The sequence below is a fragment of the Carcharhinus amblyrhynchos genome, chromosome 21, assembly GCF_965287045.1.
Source record: "Carcharhinus amblyrhynchos chromosome 21, sCarAmb.v2.hapA, whole genome shotgun sequence".
NCBI classification, from domain to species: Eukaryota; Metazoa; Chordata; class Chondrichthyes; order Carcharhiniformes; family Carcharhinidae; genus Carcharhinus; species Carcharhinus amblyrhynchos.
In genome coordinates, this window is record NC_137344.1 from 8271289 (window position 1) to 8291708 (window position 20420).

At 45.5% G+C, this 20420-nt stretch overlaps 1 protein-coding gene across 2 annotated transcripts in view; it reads right to left on the reverse strand.

Annotated features, from left to right (window-relative positions):
* Positions 1-20420, reverse strand: part of rgs9b (regulator of G protein signaling 9b) — a 90066-nt gene that overhangs the window by 49468 nt on the left and 20178 nt on the right. For both annotated transcript variants that reach the window (XM_080209432.1, XM_080209433.1), the window contains exons 2-6: positions 13727-13823; positions 6577-6627; positions 4179-4285; positions 1216-1267; positions 886-944 (exon numbers count right to left, since the gene is read on the reverse strand). In XM_080209432.1, the coding sequence (XP_080065558.1) occupies positions 886-944; positions 1216-1267; positions 4179-4285; positions 6577-6627; positions 13727-13823 (366 nt within the window). The remainder of the gene's footprint in view (positions 1-885; positions 945-1215; positions 1268-4178; positions 4286-6576; positions 6628-13726; positions 13824-20420) is intronic.

Below are 20420 nucleotides of genomic sequence, written 5' to 3' on the forward strand. Positions count from 1 at the left end.
CAGATGCAAAGACTGGATCTTGATCTAATTTTCTGCATCAATAGGATAGCACGGTAGCGCAGTGGTTAGCACTGCTGCCTTACAGCGCCACGGGCCTGGGTTTGATTGCCAGCTCGGATCATTGTCTGTGTGGAGATTGCACATTCTCCCCATGCCTGCATGGGTTTCCTCCGGTTTCCTCCTACAGTCCAAAGATGTGTGGGTTAGGTGGATTAGTCATGTTAATTTGCTCCTTAGTGTCAGGGAGACTAACCAAGGTAAGTGTGTGAAGTTGTGGGGATGAGGCCTGTGTGGGATTGTGATCGGTGCAGACACGGTGAGCCGATTGGCCTCCTTCTGCACTGTAGAGATTCTATGCTTCTAGTGTGTGTCCAATATTTACTGAAAAACAATAAGTATCTGTGCAGAGTGCTTCGTAATAGTGTGTTGCAACAAGGAATCTGTGACTATGAATTTAGTGAGACTTGATGATTAAGTTTCTCAGCAGATGGTGAAATGGGTCCCAGCTGGAAAAACAGCATCTGTGTGAGACTCAGAACCAACACTGGGGGGGTGCACAGAGATAATCTCAATCCAAGACTCTGCAACCTCACTTTTAACAGACTGGTAAATCTTATTAACTACATTGGTGAGATTTAATGGCAAGTCCATTGTTAAACAGGTGTTGGGTATTTGTACAGTTATAAGTGGGGATGGTTGGGACACTGGTGGGATTGGAGTGGTGTTAACTGTGAACTAAGTCAATAAACTCTCCCCAGCTGTGCCTAAGTTTAAACTCCACCAACTGGCACGGGTCCAGCTAAGAATAAATAATCACAGATTGCTGAAGAGAAGTAAAAAGAGAGCATTAAACACTTTGGTTAAGGTGTATTTGACAAGTCTCACCTTCTCATATTCTTCCAATATACCTTTCTTGCGGATATTTTTCTTTGCCAGATAAATTGCTGTTAAATAAAATTGTAATGAATCAATTAACTGCTTCGTAGCAGAAATTAAAAGAATGTAAGCAAGTGTTTCTATGTGACAACATGACCACAATTCATAAGTACTTCACAGACTATAAACACGTCCCATGGCTGTGAAAGGCACTATACAAATGCAGATTCTTTTATCTCCTGTTTTAATTTAAGCGTGAATCACTTTGCCGACTGTTAACCATTTGAGAGTGAGCGTGTGTGAGAAGATCACACTCATCCGCTTGATAATTGTACTTACCATAATCTGTGTCCTCTGCGGGCCATTCCTGCGTGGGCCAGAAGTAAGGAGTCTGCATTGGATTTAAAGGTATAAGAATTAAAATGTGTAAAGAGACATTAGGCTGGGAGGGGCAAAACTGGACTGCATTCTAAACACAAAGACACTTTCAGATTAAAGAAACATACTTTTGAGCAGTTTGTCATTGGTCCATTTCATCCAACGTTTTTCTCTCCGTATCCTAAATCTCACAAAGACCCATTCACTCATCACCTATCCCGTGTTCACTGGCTCAAAGTATTCCTGGCTCCCAGTTAAGTGCAGTTTTAAAATTCTCATCCTTGTTTTCAAATCCCTTGTGAGGCCATTGAGCTTTGCCTATTGGAGTATGAACTCCTTGGTTAAGGAGGACCTCCTCGTGAACCTGCTCCTGAGCCTGGCAAGGCGTGCCATCTACAGGTCCAAGCAGTGGGCGATCGAGGTGGTCATCCAACCTGACCGTCTGCCTCTCTACTGCAGTTATATTCACAGCTGGATGTCCCTGGAGAGGGAGCATGCGGTGTCTGAGGGCACAGTTGATGCCTTCCATGCCCACTGGGCACTGCAGGGACTGGGGGTGTATCACATTTTAATTTGATGTTTTAAGTTTCCTTTCTGCTTTTGTTCCAGGCGGTTCCCCTCCTTTTAGGGAGCTGCCCCTTTTGACTTGTCCCTAGGTTAAGTTGATTTTGTCTATTTGGTTGGATGCAAAATGGTGTCCCTGATTAAGGAGTCAATTCATGGGCCATTCTGGGAGTCTTTTCCTTGTATTTAACTGGGAGTGTCAGTTCCTCTGGCACTCCTAAGGGTAGACTACTGACTGACAGTACTCTGTGTACTGCTACTGGAATTGTAAATAAAGGGAATCTGGTGAAGGGACTTCAGCCTCTGAAGACTCATTACATCCCTCTATGGTCTTGCTGCTTCCTAATCTCTGCAATCTCCTCCGGCCCCTTACCCCTCTGACGTATCTGTATTTCTCCAGTTGTGGTCCCACACTTTCCTGATGTCTATCTCTGCGCTTTGGTAATTGTGTGCGCAGTCGCTGAGACCCTATGATCTCTCGCTCCTTCCCTAAACCTCTGCGCCTCGCTACATGGCTTTCCTCCTTTAAGACACTCCATAAAACCCACAGCTTTGAACAAGCTTTTGTCAGCTGACCTAATATCTCCTTATGTGGCTTTGATAATCCTTTTGCTGAAATGTCTCAGGATATTTTGCCACATTGAAGAAACAATATAAACATGAGTTATAGCTGTTGTTAAGCTGCTTGAACATACGTCAAACCGAGAATAAATTGTCCCCTGCGGATCTGCTAGTTTATTTATTGATGGCTATTTCAATGCTGTATGATCCATCCACAGTTTAGGCATGTGTCCTGAAGGTTTTCTTGAACTAGCCCTAGATCATTCATGGGACGTGGGCATCACTGGCTGGCCAGCATTTATTGCCCATTCCTCGTTGCCCTTGAACTGAGTAGCTTGCTAAGCCATTTCAGAGGGTAATTGAAAGTCAACCACATTGACTCCGCAGATGGAGTCACATGTAGGCCAGACCGACAAGGACAGTAGATTTCCTTCCCCTAAAGGACATTAATGAACCAGATGGGTTTTTTTCAACAGTCGACAATGTTTATTCATGTTCATCAGTAGATTCTTAATTCCAGACATTTATTATTGAATTCAAATTCCACCAGCTGCCGTGGTGGGATTCGAACCCAGGTCCCCAAAACATTAGATGAATTTCATAAGAACATAAGAACATAAGAAATAGGAGCAGGAGTAGGCCATCTAGCCCTTCGGGCCTGCCCCGCCATTCAATAAGATCATGGCTGATCTGTCGCTGCTCAGTTCCACTTTCCCGCCCTCTCCCCATAACCCTTAATCCCCTCTCTTATCAAAAACCCATCAACCCGCGTCTTAAAAATATTTAGCGAGGCAGCCTCCACCACTTCAATGGGCAGAGAATTCCAGAGATTCACCACCCTTTGAGTGAAGAAGTTCCTCCTCAACTCCGTTCTAAACCGCCTCTCCTTTATCTTGAGGCTGTGCCCCCTAGTCCTACTGTCTTTTTTGAGCGGGAAGAGTCTCTCCACCTCTATCCTATCCATCCCATTCATCATCTTATACGTCTCAATGAGATCTCCCCTCATTCTTCTAAACTCTAACGAGTACAAGCCCAGTTTATTCAGCCTCTCCTCATAACTCAACCCCCTCAACTCCGGTATCAGCCTAGTAAACCTCCTCTGCACTCCCTCCAAGGCCAAAATATCTTTGCGCAGGTGCGGCGCCCAAAACTGCACACAGTACTCCAGCTGCGGCCTCACCAATGCCTGTACAGCTGCAGCAAGACCTCCCTACTTTTATATTCAATCCCCCTCGCTATGAAGGCCAGCATCCCATTCGCCTTCCTGACCACCTGCTGCACCCGCAAGCTGGGTTTTTGCGACTCATGCACAAGGACCCCGAGGTCCCTCTGCACCGTCGCCTGCTGCAGTTTTTCGCCCCGTAAGTAATAGTCCTTCCTACCATTCTTCCTACCAAAGTGGACCACCTCACACTTGCCAACATTAAATTCCATTTGCCATTTAATAGTCTTACAATAATGCCACTAGGCCATCACCTCCATATCTAACAGGCATCTAGCAGGCCCAAGTGGTACCTACATTAGCTGAAAGCTGCATTTTGAGCTACATGTGAGCCGTATCATGGAAGAATATGATTCTACAGAGGGTTATGGGCCAAATGCAAGCAAATGAGGCTCGCGTAGATAGTCATTTTGGCCAGCATGGATAAGCTGGGGCTGAAGGGCCTATCTCCATGCGGTAGATTCAATGATTCCATGAATCCAACATTTGCCCAGCAGGGAAGTAGGAAGCAAAGTTCCTGTTGTCCACAAAACACATCCACACATTTTCAATTAGTGGTAAAGGGGTTTTTGCTTACCTGGAACCTGTACAGGCTGCTGTCCTGCCGCAGGACCAGGTTCTTGGGCTCCTGTAAAGGGTAGATGTAGCCAAGCTTCACAATCATATTTCCCAAAACGTAGCCTTCTAAAGAAAACCAATTCAATGAAACAAAATGGTCAGCAAGAGTGAAGCTCATAAAACAAAAGAATGAACAGACACCAGTAGCAGGCATTATATGTTACAGAGATACCATTGTGTATTTCCATGGAGAAGCTCTCTGAAATACTTCCCCTGTAGCAGGGTGTCATCTGGTCATCCTACTGGGATTTTATACATTGAAGATCTACAGGGATTGGTTCCTGAAAATAAGTTTTTAGCTTTGAGTTTAACTAAAAGAAATCTTTTGGGAAATATTTGCAAATATTTACTGTTAGCTGTGTAAATGTAATCTCATGCATTCAAGTTTATTACTAACTATCAAATTTAAACATTTATTTAAAATTTCCAATATTATCAAATATTTGTTCCTGATTTCAGTGCAGACACCTTCTCATTATAAAATACAAATTTCAAATTATTTTGATAGATTGTCCCAAGTTTGCCTTTGGGATTTGGATGGACCAATAATTACTATTAATCATAGCATTACAAAATGTATATTTATATATACATTGCATACGCACACATCATATACTGTCAGCTGTGGTCCAAACTCTGATTCAGATGGCTGTGGGTCCAAGTTCTGATCCACAGACAAGAACACAAAACTCCAAGCTCATGTTCCAGTGCAGTACTGAGGGAGTGCCTGGTGTTGTCAGACTTTTTACTTTGGAGTGCTACACTGTCAGAGGAGTCATTGTTCAACTGTGACCCTGCCTGCTCCCTCAAGTATACACTACAAATCTCACGGCAGCATTCCAAAGAGGGAGAGAATGGGAAAGTTCCTCCCAGTGTCTTGGCCAATCTTTATCTCTCAATTGACATCACAAAATCAGATTTTCTGGACATTACCAAACTGCTGTCTGGGATGCTGTGTAAAAATTGATTGCTGTTTTACTTAAATTACAACAGTGAGTACACATCAATGAGTAGCTGTAAAATTGAATTTGAATTCAATAATAAATGTCTGGAATTAAGAATCTACTGATGAACATGAAACTGTAAAATTCCTTGTCCTTTGGAATGTCCTGTATCAATATAAATCTTTAATATGTCCAGTACGCTTGTACACGTACATAATATTTTAGAAGTATAGATTATATAACATATATTCACATTAACGCATAAGTACTTCATAGTTTTCTCACTAAATTTGTCTCCTCTATGCAAATCTAATTGAACTACCTTATTTATAAATATAAAATCTAGCACGATGCAATCTGTGAGAATGAATTGGAAGGTTTGTGTTGGAACTCATTCGGTTCATTCTGCTTTTGGAAGAACATTTGACAGAACCTTAATCAGCTCCATATGAATGCAGTGAGTGACAAGAGCAGGAATCACAGCCAGTGTACAACAATTGGGTCACCATCCGAGGACGATAAAGCTAAGGATTCCAGTGGCACCCTGTGTTGTGGGCAGCTCGATGGCACAGTGGTTAGCACTGTTGCCTCACAGCACCAGGGATCCGAGTTCGATTCCTGCCTTGGATCACTGTCTGTGCTGAGTTTGCATGTCGTCTGTGTGGGTTTCCTCTGGGTGCTCCAGTTTCCTCCCACAGTCCAAAGATGTGCAGGTTAGATTGATTGACTGTTCTAAATTGCCATTTAGTGTCAGGGGGACTAGCAAGGTAAATATGTAGGGTTCTAGGGATAGGGGCTGGGAGGGATTGTGGTTGGTGCAGATTTGATGGGCTGAATGATCTCCTTCTGCACTGTAGGGATTAGATCAATTTTCTCTCTCACTCAGCCGCTGCAGTAGTTTCTGGTTCTCAGTGTGATTGATGCCTCATGACATCCACAATGGAGAGTTTGGAATTGTGATCCACACAGAACCACACAAAGTAATAATCAGTGGTCAGTTACTGTGGGGGGGGGGAGAGAAGCTGAGGATATATTACAGTGTGAAGGATTGCCTTGGGTTTGGAATTAAGGGGAACGTTTTTATAAAAGATAGATCTAAGGCTGCATGTTTAAGTTTAAAGTTAATTTGCTAGTCACAAGTAAGACTAACATTTACACTGCAATGAAGTTACTGTGAAATTCCCCTGGTCGCCACACTCTGGCACCTGTTCGGGTCAATGCACCTAACCAGCACATCTTTCAGACTGTGGGAGGAAACTGGAGCACCCGGAGGAAACCCACGCAGACACGGGGAGAACATGCAGACTTCACACAGATAGCGACCCAAGCCGGGAATTGAACCCAGGTCCCTGGCGCTGTAAGGCAGCAGTGCTAACCACCGTGCCGCCCATGTATATAAATGTGCGCTCTTACCTTCATCTGTAATTTGCAGACGCTGAATCAGCCATTCCAATATGTCATGCCCTACAAAGAGAACAGGTAGCATTGTGAAAAGGATGGAATTGCCTAGTGGACAAAAGGGGTTGGAATGATTCCATGCCCAAATTGGTGGTTTTCTTACAAACACCTCAGTAGGTTCTCATCCAATTTCAACCTTCCTTTTTTTGAAGGATGTCCAGTGGTGTGCAGGTCAGGTGGATTGGCCATGTTAAATTGCCCCTTGGTGTCCCAAGGTGTGTACATTAGGGGGATTAGTGGGATAAATGCATGGGATAGTTTTGAGGGGGCCTGGGTAAGATGCTCTGTTGGAGAATCGGTGCAGATGTGATGGGCCAAAGGGCCTCCTTCTGCACTGTAGGCATTCTATGATTGTAAGAAGGGATTGTCCTTCTGTTAACGTTCTTCTTTTCCACTGGATCCAGTGAACCACTGCCAAATTGGGGAATGGGGGGTTTGGTAGGTGGGGGGTTGGTTGGACCATCTGACGGATCAGGGTTGATAGCCTTTACACCTCCAGCTTGCAGCAAATATGATGTTACTGTTTGTAAATCTGAATTGTGAGTCTGTCTGCATCTCCCAACATCAATGAATGGGGCTGTACAGAATGAAATCACAAGTTCCTGCCAGATAGAATGTGATTGGGTCAGAACAAAGAAAAGTACAGGAAAAGGCCTTTTGGCCCTCCAAGGTTCTGCCGATCATGATTTCCTAACCGAACTAAAAATAAATCTTCTGCCCTTACTCGGTCCGTGTCCCTCTATCCCCTTCCTATTCACGTACCCATCCAGATGCCTCTTAAATGCTGCTAATGTGCCTGCTTCCACCACATTCTCCAACACCTATCACTCTCTGTGTGAAAAACGTCGCCCAAAAATCTCCCTTAAGCTTTCCCCCTCTCACCTTGAACCTTTGCCCCCTTGTAATTGACACTTCCACCCTGGGAAAAAGCCACTGACTATCCACCTTGTCCACGCCTCTCATAATTTTGTAGACTTCTATCAGGTCTCCCCTCAGCCTCTGCCTTGCCAATGAAAACAATCCTGGTTTATTCATTGCCAAGACCATTGTCAAGACCAGGCAACATCCTGGTGAACCTTCTTTGCACTCTCTCCAAATCTTCCACATCCTTCTGTTAGTGTGGTGACCAGAACTGCACGCAATACTCCAAACATGGCCTAACCAAGGTTTTATACAGCTGCAATGATTTCCCAACTCTTGTACTCAATGCTGGTTATTTGAAATAAACACAGAAAATGCTGGAGAAACTCAGCAAGTCTGGCAGCATCTGTGGACAGAAATAGAGTTAAGGTTTGGGATCTAAATGATCCTTCTACAGAATTGATTGGGCTATTTAAATCGAGAGGAGGCGATGGCCTAGTGGTATTGTTACTAGACTTAATCTAGAAACTCAGCTATTGTCCCGGTGACCCTGGTTTGAATCCTGCCACAGCAGGTGGGTAATTTGAATTCTATTAAAAAAAACTGGAATTAAGAATCTACCAATGACCATGAAACCATTGCCAATTGTTGGAAAAACCCATTTGGTTCACTAATGTCCTTTAGGGAAGGAAACCTGCTGTCTTTACCTGGTCTGGCCTACATATCATTCTAGAGCCTCAGCAATGTGGTTGACAGTCAACTGCCCTCAGGCAACTAGGGATGGTCAGTAAGTGCTGGCCAGCCAGTGATGCTAATGTTTCATGAATGAACAAAAAAAAAATTAATTGCTGCCAGGCATTGCTGGAAGGAACTGGGAATGATTTTGACCACATAATTTGTATTATAGAACTCTCCTCCGCTCACTGCATCAACCCTGGAGAAATAATGTTACTGGAGTTAGGAGATTGTGTTTGCTGTAGGTTTGGACATGAGTTCAGAGAAGTTCAAGTTCCTCCCATTCCCATCCCCCCTCACGCCACCCACCTTCAACTCACTGGCTAGCACTATTGTCAATGGTCACAATTTTTATTTACATCTCAGCTCTGTACCTAACTGTTTGACATGATAACACAACATTACACTCAGAGTCACAGCAATGTGGTTGACTCTCAACTGCCCTCCAAAATAGCCCAGCAAGCCACTCTGTTCAAGGGCAATTAGGGATGGGCAATAAATGCTGACCCAGTCAGTGGTGTCCATGTCCCATGAATGAACAAAGAAAAAACCTGGGTTGAATTCCCAGCTCGGGTCACTGTCTGTGTGGAGTCTGCACATTCTGTCCGTGTCTTTCCATGTCCATGGGTTTCCTCCAGTGCTCTGGTTTCCTCCCACAGTCTGAAAGATGTGCTGGTTAGGTACATTGGCCACGCTAAATTCTCCCTCAGTGTAATGACTTCAACGAGGCAGCTTGGAGTATGAGATCCCTGATTGAGGTCATAATTGCCTGCCCAATCAGAGCGCCCACCTGTATATAAATGTATCTGGTCCACTGGCACTCCAGAATCTGACTTTGTACCTGAAGCACTTTTTAAAATTTATTTATTAGTGTTACAAGTTTGCTTACATTAGCACTGCATGAAGTTACTGTGAAAATTCTCTAGTAGCCAATTCCGGTGCTTGTTCGGGTACACTGAGGGAGAATTTAGCGTGGCCAATGCACTAACCAGCACGTCTGTGGGAGGAAACAGGAGCACCCGGAGGAAACCCCATGCAGACACGGGGAGAACGTGCAAACTTCATACAGAGAGTGAGCCAAGCTGGGAATTGAACCTGGGTTTTTTTTAATTCATTTGTGGGACATGGGCGCTGCTGGCTAGGCCAGCATTTATTGACCATCCCTAATTGTCCTTGAATAGAGCGGTTTGCTGGGTCATTTCAGAGAGCAGTTGAGAGTCAACCACATTGCTGTGGCTCTGGAGTCACATATAGGCCAGACTAAGTAAGGATGGCAGATTTCTTCCTTTAAAGGACATTAGTGAATGAGATGGGCTTTTACAACAATTGACAATGGTTTCATGGTCATCAGTAGATTCTTAATTCCAAATATTTTTATTGAACTCAAATTCCACCATCTACCATGGCAACATGGTAGTGAACTGGTTAGCGCTGCTGCCTCACAGCATCAGGGACCTAGGTTCAATTCCCGGCTTGGGCCAGTGTGTGGAGTTTGCACATTCTCCCCGTGTCTGCGTGGGTTTCCTCCAGGTGCTCCGATTTCCTTCCAGAGTCCAAAGATGTGCGGGTTAAGTGAATTGGCCATGATGAATTGCCTCTTAGTGTCAAGGCGACTAGCGAGGGTAAATGCAATGAGGTTATGGGGATAGGGCCTGGGTGGGATTGTGGCCGGTGCAGACTTGATGGGCTGAATGGCTTCCTTCTGCACTGTAGGATTCTATGATTCAAACCCGGGTCCCCAGAACATTAGCTGAGTTTCTGGATTAATAGTCTCGTGATAATACCTCATTGCCTCTCTGGCACTGTGAGGGAGCAGTGCTAACCACTGTGTCACCGTGCTGTGGAATAAAGTTTATAAATAAAGAGAATCTGGCGAAGGGATACCGGCCTCTGAGGAGTTGTTTCACCTGCATTATTTATTCAGCTTAAAAAAACTCAGTGGAACAGTCACAACAAATGGAAATGTCAATGAAATTGAAGGCATAGATTCTGAATGCTAAAGCTTTCATTAGTTGCCAGAATATAAAATGTATTCTTCCAGGCGAGGTTCTATCTCAACTTTATTGCATAACATTCAAGAGATTTTAAAATCACTTCTTCAGTGAGTGAGCATTCTTAATTAATCCAAACACAAAAGAAATGCAATCAAAAAGTGAATAAGGACATTTTTATCCTTAATTAAAAACCAGTCAGATCATCTCAATGCAATCCATTGTGAATTAAAAGGTTCCCACACTCCACCAACAAATCACTTCCGCAGCAAATGTAATTATTAATCATTAATTAATCTTTTACACTACTGATTGGGAGGATCAACAAGCTGCAAATATCTGGTAACAAGACCCCAAGCTCCAAGTCACTTGTCATTTTCTGTCCCACTCTGACCTCGCTGTCCTCAGCCAGCTACATTTTCCAATGAAGACAAATGGAAGCTTGAGGAAATGTGTTTTGGGCTGAACACTGAGTTCAGCAGTTTCAGAGCCGTTGCTCCCATTCTCTCATTTGGAGGAATAGTTCTGCTATTCTCGTTTACGTCTCCTCGAGACCCAACTTCTGTAACTTTATTTGTTACCACCAACCCTTCTGCTCTTTAACCTCTCCTGCCTTCCATCCCGTCACGGGACTTTCTCTTTGGTTCCCTCCTGCCTGAGGTGGGGGAAAGCAGCTGCCAATAGCAGAGCAACAGGAAGTCAAGCTGGGCAAGGGGAGAGAATTGGAGGAACGCAGAAATGTTGGGAAGTGTAGGGCCGGAGGAGGTGACTGCCAATCCTCTCCCGCACGGGCCAGAATGCAGCCCTGGAGGAACCACAATCCAACAAGGAATATCTCTGTTTAGGACAACAGGGGCCAAAATTGGAGGGGAACATTTGTTCTGAACCTGTTTAATAGCTAAAATCACAAAGGATATTTCAAAATCAATTGGTTCTCCAGTTTCATGTGGATATCAGCATTTGGTTTATGTAATCCTCTTACTGTTAGACCAAGTAACCTAGCAACAGGCTGAGATAATGAAAGGATGAATCATTGGCAATACTCTTCAGCCGATTTCATTTTGTCTTATAAGTTGAAAGCACAAGTGGCATCAAAGTGCGGGAACGTGTGGGCTTGATCAACTGGAATAGCAGCCTACAGCAAATAACAGAGCATGAACAGTACATTCAGGAACATAGATAAGACTGGACTTCACAGCAAAGATACACGGCTAACCTCAGTCAAGTTTATTTTGGGCGCTACTTCTCCCTCTCACACACCACAATAAACCTTCAATGTCACCGTGGATCAAACTTCAGTTCAAATCATGCAAACGAAATGGTGTGGAGAGTGTGCTTCAAAGGCTGGAAGTATTATCAAGAGTGAAATGATATGAGTGGGAACCAAGATGAAAGGATACGCAGTGAGTGTCAGGAATATGAATCAAGGATGGTAGAAAATCACAACCAGTGGATCCAACACCTATGCAGTAAAGATTAGGTCGAGTTTACACGTGGGGATTAGGTCTCATGAAAGGTTTAATCAAATTTATATTCACCTATTTATTTTCCCACAGGTTGTCCTGCCTGCTGTATATTTCCAGTATAGAATCAGTCAGCACAAAAGGACATTTATTGCCTCATTGTGTCTATAGTGGCTCTCCAAAGGAGTTGTAATCATCTCACCAAGGCCGGTCTTCCAACACCATCACCTTTTATTTACGATGTGCTCAAGGTGCCACTCAGCAGTTGCAGTGTATAGGTCAGTGTACAGGTCAACCCCGGAGTTTAGCCACTGCCGGCCTGAGTGGAGCCAGCTAGTTTAAACCCCCTTCTGCTTCTTCCCTATTGGGCGAGCCTCCACTCGCCTAGTATGGGAGCTGGTATTCTGGAGGCCCACGGGGAGATCCAGTGACAATGTCCCGTGTCTATCATAACATCCCTCCCCCCCCCCCCGCCCCCCCCCCCCCCCCCAAGTCCATTTATTCCCCAACAGCCTGGCCACGGGAGGGCCTTTTCCACCGCTTGTCGATTGAAGGAAGGACTAGATCAGGGATGTGAAGCAGATCGGAGACCTTTGCTCTCAGAGGAAGCGCCGTAAAGACACTGATGCTGGTTCTTTCTGAGATCTTGCTTCAGTTGGAGCACCTTCTGCTTCCATTTTGGAATCTTTGTCCTTATCACCCGGAGGGGTGGGGAGGTTGGGGGGGGTGGGGGATGGGGGGGGGTGGCTCGATGCTGGCAGTGGTTGTCCCCACGGTTGGTAATGAGACCGGCTCTGGCACGGGCTCCCTACTCCTGAGATGATCCAGTTGCTTCCTGACAACTTTGTCCCGCAATTGGACCTTATAAGACACGGGCCTCATTTTTCCCATTATGACCCCAGGGACCTAACTGAGGCTATTCCGAAGTTACTCATGTGGACTGGGTTGCCGGTTTGGACCGTTCCTTCTGCCCTTGCAGAATCTTCTCCTGATTTCCTGTTGGGACTCCACACTCCCCACCAGGTTTGGGAACGATAGGTTTAATCTTGTCCGAAGCCTCTAGCCCATTAACAATTCCATTGGGGTGATTCCTCTCCTTGTGAGCCTTATAGTGGGATAAAAATAGCGCCACTTTGGCTTTATGGATGCTGCGGGTTGCTTCTTCATCCTGAACTTAAAAGTCTGCACCGCTCACTCAGCGAACCCTTTCAACGGCGGGTTGTAGGGTGCTGATGAGTTTGATTCCATTGGAAAGAATGAAGGTGTGAAACTCGGTGCTTGCAAAGGCAGTGCCATTGTCAGAGAGCAGGACTTCTGGTATCCCATGAGGGCAGAAACATTGTCGTAATTTCTCAATGGTTTTCCCTAACACTGGTATTCTTACAGGTGTCCTGATGAATGCAAGATGAAAAACTTTGACAAAACATCTTTCGCAGCAATACTCAAGTTCTACGGTACCAAACAATGTCTTATTACCCCGCTGCTGGTCTTCTGAATCTTGCTGTGTGTGAATTAGCTCCATGTTTCTATATTACATCAGAGATCTTGGGTAAGATTCCCCAGCCTCCCAGCTACGTGTTTCCCGCCAGCGGGAGGTGGTGTGTTGTTTGATGGCGGCGGGATTCTCTGGTCTCACTGCTGTCAATGGGAATTCCCACTGATGTCACCCTTCGCCGGTGAGAAACCCATGCGCTGCCGGCAGGACTGGAGAATCCGCTGGTATGAACAGCCGGAGAGTTCCAGCCTATAGTTCAGAAATAATTAATTGGCCGTGAAGCGCTTTGGGTTGTGATGAGGTCATGAGAACTCTACAGAAATACAAATTCTTTAATTTTAAGAAGTATCTTTAGGTTTGGTCCATGGTTAACACCTTAGGAATGGGTGTACCTGTAACCTGAACCATCACTGATAAATCTGGGACTGATGGAATGGTGTTGCAGTGGATTGATAGGAAGATTTATAAAATCCATTTTAAGAAACAAATTGAAGTATAGCAGGCCGGACGTGCAGGGAGCGCAATGGAAATCCAGCAGCGAAGAATATTGGTCCTCTTACCTGTCATAGCGTGAGGGATAGTCGTTATCACCAGCCTCTGTGCTTGGGTTTTAATCCCAGTGTTTGGATCCTGCATTTCCATCATCAGAGGCTCAATCTAAAGACAGAAGAAGTTCAAACAGGGTGAAAGGTAAAGAGGTGATCAAAGGAAAAGCTGAATAATAAGAAGTAAATACATCAACACCATTTGTGCAAGTTGGTGCTTGTTGTCGAAGAGATACTTTTTGGTGTCCAAAGATGTGTCGGCTAGAGGGGTTAGCGGGGTTGACACATGGGGTCAACATGTGTGATTAATATGTGGGGTCAACACGTGGGTTCCACACGTGGGGTTACGGGGATAGGGCCTGGTTGGGATGACCTGTGGGAAAATCTGTGCAGACTCGATCAGCTAAAAGGCCTCCTTCTGCACTGTAGGGAGTCTATGATTCCTCTGGAGGGGAGGGTAAGAGGAGTTGATTGGGGGAGGGTGTATTGAGCACAGAACCCGGAGCTTCCATTTCACATGAGACTAAATAGACTGGGTCTGTACTCGTTGGAGTTTAGAAGGATGAGGGGGGATCTTATAGAGATGTATAAGATAATGAAGGGGATGGATAGGGTAGAGGTAGAGAGATCCTTCCTGCTTAGAAAGGATAGCAGGACTAGAGGGCACAGCCTCAAGATAAGGGGGGGGCAGTTTAGATCAGAGTTACGGAGGAACTTCTTCACTCAAAGGGTGGTGAATCTCTGGAATTCTCTGCCCGTTGAAGTGGTGGAGGCTACCTCACTAAATATATTTAAGACACGGGTAGATAGATTTTTGAGTGGGAAAGTGGAACTGATCCACTTCAGATCAGCCGTGATCTTATTGAATGGCGGGGCAGGCTCGAAGGGCTAGATGGCCTACTCCTGCTCCTATTTCTTATGTTCTTATGATGCTGTAAAGATCTTATCAGTCAGTTTCATTCTGAGTTGCTGATGATCTTTTGCCTGCCTTGGGGAGATGAGATTTTCAGAGCGTTTCTTAACGATTCACACTGCTGTCACCGCTGTATCCTGTTGCCACAGAATATCTAACACAGGCAGTCATGTGCTGTTAATATTGAAACAATACTCCTGCTTGTCCCCCAGTAAGAGTTAAACTGTTAAAGTGCAAATCAGCTTTCAAGAATGAACAGTGGAGAAAAAGAATGTAAAATGTTTTGAATTTATAACATCATCAGAAACGCTTTATTGGAAATAGTAGCTTGCAATTCAATCCAGCCAATTATTGTCCTCTAATAACTGGGTTAGTTTCCCTGGTCTCCGGAATGGATTTCTCTGTGATACAGCCTTTAATCATTATTATTACAGCCAATGCTGTCTGATCCTGTTTGGTGAATACTGCAGGCAGGTAATGTGGCGATCTCTGAATTAAAAAAAAAACCTCATCCACTGTATCAACCACAACGCTTAAACTAGGTTCAAAACTTAAAGGACAGGTTAACAGCTAAATTGTAATTTGCAGTGTCTGTGGTAGATTGGTGGCCCAGTGGTTAGCACTGCTGCCTCGCAGCACCAGGGACCCAGGTTCAATTCTGGCCTCAGGTTATTGTCTGTGCGGAGTCTAGACATTCTCCCTCCCGAGTCTACACAGTTTCCTTCGGGTGCTCTGGTTTCTTCCCACAATCCAAAAATGTGTGGTTATGTTAATTGGCCATGATAAATTGCCCCTTAGTGTCGGGGGGGTTAGGACTGGAACTGTGTAGGGTTTTGAGGATGGGACCTGGATGATGGAATTGTTGCCGGTGCAGGCTCGATGGGCCAAATGGCCTCCTTCTGCACTGTAGATTCAATGATTCACGAAGGATTGCTTTAATTCTATAAAAGCAAAAGGAAAGCATCAATCCCCATCGCTCTGCTGGGGTAATGAACTCTAGTTCATTACTATCAGTGATTTGAGGCATGTTCCTCTGACTCCCTTTTTACTTTGATTCGAGAAGCAAGCTTTGGAACTAGCTTTGCATTGACAATAGAGTCAGTGGGGGGCCTTCTACAGCCTCGCTTGTCCTGAAACCATAAAACCCACCTGAGGTCAACGGACCATCCCATTGTCCGTCCCTCGCCCACGCTGATTCCCGTGGCAGGTGGGACAGTAAAACTCCGGCCGTAGAGTGACAGCACAGAAAGAGGCCCTTCAGCCCACCGTGTCTGTGCAGAACATCAATCACCTATCTATTCTAGTCCCATTTTCCAGTACGTGGTCTGTAGCCTTGGACACTGTGAGGGTCGATTTTCCCACCCTGCTGCACTGCTTCTGTGGCACAGCAGGCCGGGAGATTTGAGCGGAGGCCATTTTGTGGGCTTCCCGCTGGGCACCGTGGCCTTCGCGAGTCTCCGGCAGCTGGACTTCCGGCACCATCAGCTCCGCTCCGGAAATACCACCACCAGAAGTATTTCACTCCAGAGGGGTTTACGATTGCTAAAACATTACTAAAGCTAAAACATTTGGGGGCCCCCAGATGGTCGGACACCGGCTGGGGGGGGGGGATTTCCTGGGCATTGTCAGCCTGAGCCCCCAGCACTGCCCAAGGGACAAAGTGCCAATGTCCAGGAGGCACCATGGGACTGCCAACTGGGCATCAGGCAGTGTCAAGGTGACAGGAGGGAACTGACTGACTGAGTTCACCCAATTGACAATCTCCCTGTATGTAACAAACAGTTTTATTATTACTGGAGAGTGTCCTTTAATTCCCAAATGGGACCATACTCCTTGGCACCGCTCTTGCAGTAATCGGTCAACTATTCATTAACAAAGAGAGCAGTATTGTTGAGTGGCACCCGCAGGGAGAATGAAACAGCGAGTAGTAGTGGAAGGCTCCTTTTCCAATTGGAGGTCTGTCACCAGTGGTGTGCCGCAGGGCTCGGTACTTGGACCTCTTCTATTTGTGGTATATATTAATGACTTGGAAGAGGGGGTAGGTGGTGTGATCAGCAAATTTGCTGATGACACTAAGATGGTTGGATTGGCGGGTACTGAGGAGCAGTGCCTGGCAATGCAACAGGACATAGACAGGCTGGTAGATTGGGCAGATAGATGGCAAATGGAATTTAATCCGGAGAAATGCGAGGTGATGCACTTTGGCCGGAATAATGTGGAGGGGAGTTATACGATAAAAGGTAGAACTATCCGGAGTATAGATACGCAGAGAGACCTGGGGGTGCAAGTGCACAAGTCCCTGAAGGTGTCGGTGCAGGTGCAGAATGTGATGAGGAAAGCGTATGGTATGTTAGCCTTCATAGGAAGAGGTATAGAATATAAGAGTAGGAGTCTGATGTTGCAGTTGTATAGAACGTTGGTTAGGCCTCACTTGGAGTACTGCGTCCAGTTCTGGTCGCCGTACTACCGGAAGGATGTAGAGATCCTGGAGAGAGTGCAGAGGAGATTTACCAGGATGTTGCCTGGTATGGAAGGGCTGTCTTACGAGGAAAGATTGAATGAACTTGGGCTGTTTTCCCTTGAGAGACGTCGGCTGAGGGGGGATCTAATAGAGGTTTATAAGATTATGAAGGGGATAGATAGAGTAAATGGTGGTAAGCTTTTTCCGCTATTAGAAATGGATAGAACGAGGGGTCACGGGCTTAGGGTGAGGGGGGCTAGGTATAAGACAAATATTAGAGGGCAGTTTTTCACACAAAGGGTGGTGGGGGTGTGGAATGCACTGCCGAGTAAGGTGGTGGAAGCAGGCACGCTAGGGTTGTTTAAGAGTCACTTAGATAGCCATATGAGCGGGCTACATATAGGGGGATATAGTAGGCCTTACTAAACATTGTAGGCTTGGGAATACGTTTTGCCTCAGGGATGTTAGTCTTTGCCTGTTTAATAATGAATTTTTTTGTCTCCACAGGCATTTAAGTCCAGCAAGGGGCATGCATGCGGCAGGTTGTAGTGGGCTGCTCTTGGACGTTGCTTCGGGAGTTGCCTATTGCTTCATGTCGTTAGTGTGCTTAAACTGGACCATCTCGAGGGCAACATGACAGCTCAGAGACTATCTCTGTTGCTGTGCGGACACATGGATTTGGGCCTGTGTCTGTGGGAGTTTGCACGTTCTCCCCGTGGTTGCGTGGGTTTCCTCCGGGTGCTCCGGTTTCCTCCCACATCCCCCAAAGATGTGCTTTTAGGCTGATTGATTGGGTACTAAATTGTCCCTAAATTGGACCTCGCACATTAGGTGTAGACTAAAATCATGAATAGGTCACTGAGACAGGGGGATGGCGGCGCGGGCTCGTTGGGCCGAAGGGCCTGTTTCCCGTGCTGTTTTGTTCTTTGTTCTTTGTTCTTTGAAACAGCTTCCTTTTCACTGCCACAGATATGTTGCCCTGCTGGATTTTGCAATCTTTAACTCAGTGAGGTACAAGCTAAGCTCCCTCTCAACAAGGTCTTCCCCAGGTCTCTATCTTGTTTCAAATTAGGCTGGGCTCAACTTTAGAAAATTCACTGCAGCCTTGAATCTGACCTGTCAGCCCAGGTACGCAGGCCGGGCACACAAGCCGGGCACACAAGCCGGGCACACAGGCTGGGCACGCAGGCCGGGCACGCAGGCCAGGCACGCAGGCCGGGCACGCAGGAAGATGCAGGTTCTAATCAAGGGTCGTTAACTCTTGTTCTCTCTCCACAAACTCTATCTTCACAGTGTTTTCCGTAGATCCTGAGTGAGTTTAACTCTCATTATTGCTGGAAAGGCAGGAGTTTCCCTCATTACATTTCCTTTGCCGGGCTTGGCTTGTGCACACACTCTGCCGTTTATATCAGCAGGAAAGCCCTGCTGTTTCATTTTAATTGAAATCAGTGCAGCTTTTCCCTTGCTTGGGAGATGATTCGCACTTTAGCAGTTTAATTCTTGTTGGAGGACACAGCAAAAGTATTGTTTCAATATTAACAGCGCATGACTGCCTGGCAACAGGGCATGGCAAGGCAGCAGTGTGAATTGTTAAGAAACACTCTGAAAATCTCATCTCCCCAACGCAGGCAAGAGACCATCAGCAACTCAAAATCAAACTGGCTGATGTGACGCTGTAAAGATCCTGTGAATGGGAAGCTCCAGGTTCTGTGCTCAATGTCACCCACCCCCCACATCAACTCTTCTTCCCCTCTCCTTCAGAGGAATTATAGAATCCCTACAGGATTTCAGCCCATTGAGTCTGTATCGTCTCCAACAGAGCATCCCACCCAACCCCACCCCCATAACCCCACGTGTTAACCCCACATGTTAACCCCATGTGTTTACCCTGCTAACCCCACTAGCTTGCACATCTTTGGACACCTGAGGGGTAATTTAGCATGGCCAATCAACCTAACCCCTGCACATCTTTGGAGTGTGGGAGAAAAGGAAACCAGAGGAACCAGAAGAAACGGGGTGGGGGGGGGGCTTGACCCCCATCTACAAAAGTCAATCCATGTTTAATTGGCTAGGCTGTGATGCTCCCCGCAGCCAAACAGCCTGCAGTCCCTCAAGTGCAGTAAAAAGTCTGACAACACCAGGTTTTAGTCCAACCGATTTATTTGATAATAGACTCACAAGCTTTCGGGGTTCTGGCCTCAGACAGAGCATATAAAGCACAGACTGTCTGTGCTTTATATGCTCTGTCTGAGGCCAGAACTCTCCATTCACCTGACGAAGGGACTAACCCCGAAAGCTTGTGAGTCTATTATCAAATAAATCGGTTGGACTAAAACCTGGTGTTGTCAGACTTTTTACTGTGTTTACGCCAGTCCAACGCCGGCATACCCACATCATGACTACTATCGTCCCTCAAGTGCCCAGAGATGAAGATTGTGCCATTAGTTCAAGCTTCAGAGATCTGCCAGCAACCCTGGAACTGTGATCAAGTGGGAATCAGTGACATCCAGACACGTTGGGAGGAAGTACATGAGAGCGATCATAACAAAACAAACACCGTGTGAAATCAATTAGTTTTGTCAAATGAAAAATAACAGGAAATGTGTATATTTCCTTGAGAATTCTTGAACAGTGAACACATTAACTAATTCTGGAGCATTCTCTTAGCAGTAACTGACCATAAGTGCACAACATCGAACAGTAATCATTTTGAATTTCCTGAAATTATATCAGGGGAAACATCAGGGAGTTCCACAGATAAATCAAATGGGTTTGTGCGTGTATTTTATAATTAATATTCCCCATGAACCACTTCAGTAATGCGTGGCATCTCTTCACGGCTATCTGGTCAAGCATCTGAACTTGGCGGCAATAGGAACCCATTGATGCCATTACAGTGACATGGCTCCTTGCCAGACACCTCCAGACAATTATCTCTTGTTACAGAGTTCTACAAGCATAAACTTCCTGGTAGGTTGATGTACTGAAGTCCATCTTAATTATACACCCCTACTTCCTTCACATCTAATTACTGAATTATTTTGTTTATATTGACAGGCCACTTTTCCTGTTATGGTTAATTGTATTACGATTTAAGTGAAACAGTGATGCAGATGGTGTTAGTTCCAATGGAAGGCATGCTTGAGGAGTCAGGTCCTGGTTCACACCTGTGACTCTTTACCTGGAGTTAATATTGGCCCTGCTGTGGTAATAATGAAAGAACTTCTAATCCAGTGGAGTTCAACTTCCCAAAGCCTGAGATTTAATACTATTCTTCCTGAAAAGTTCTGACCAATTTATTCAGAGTTCCAAACGTGTGTGTGTTCTTATTTATT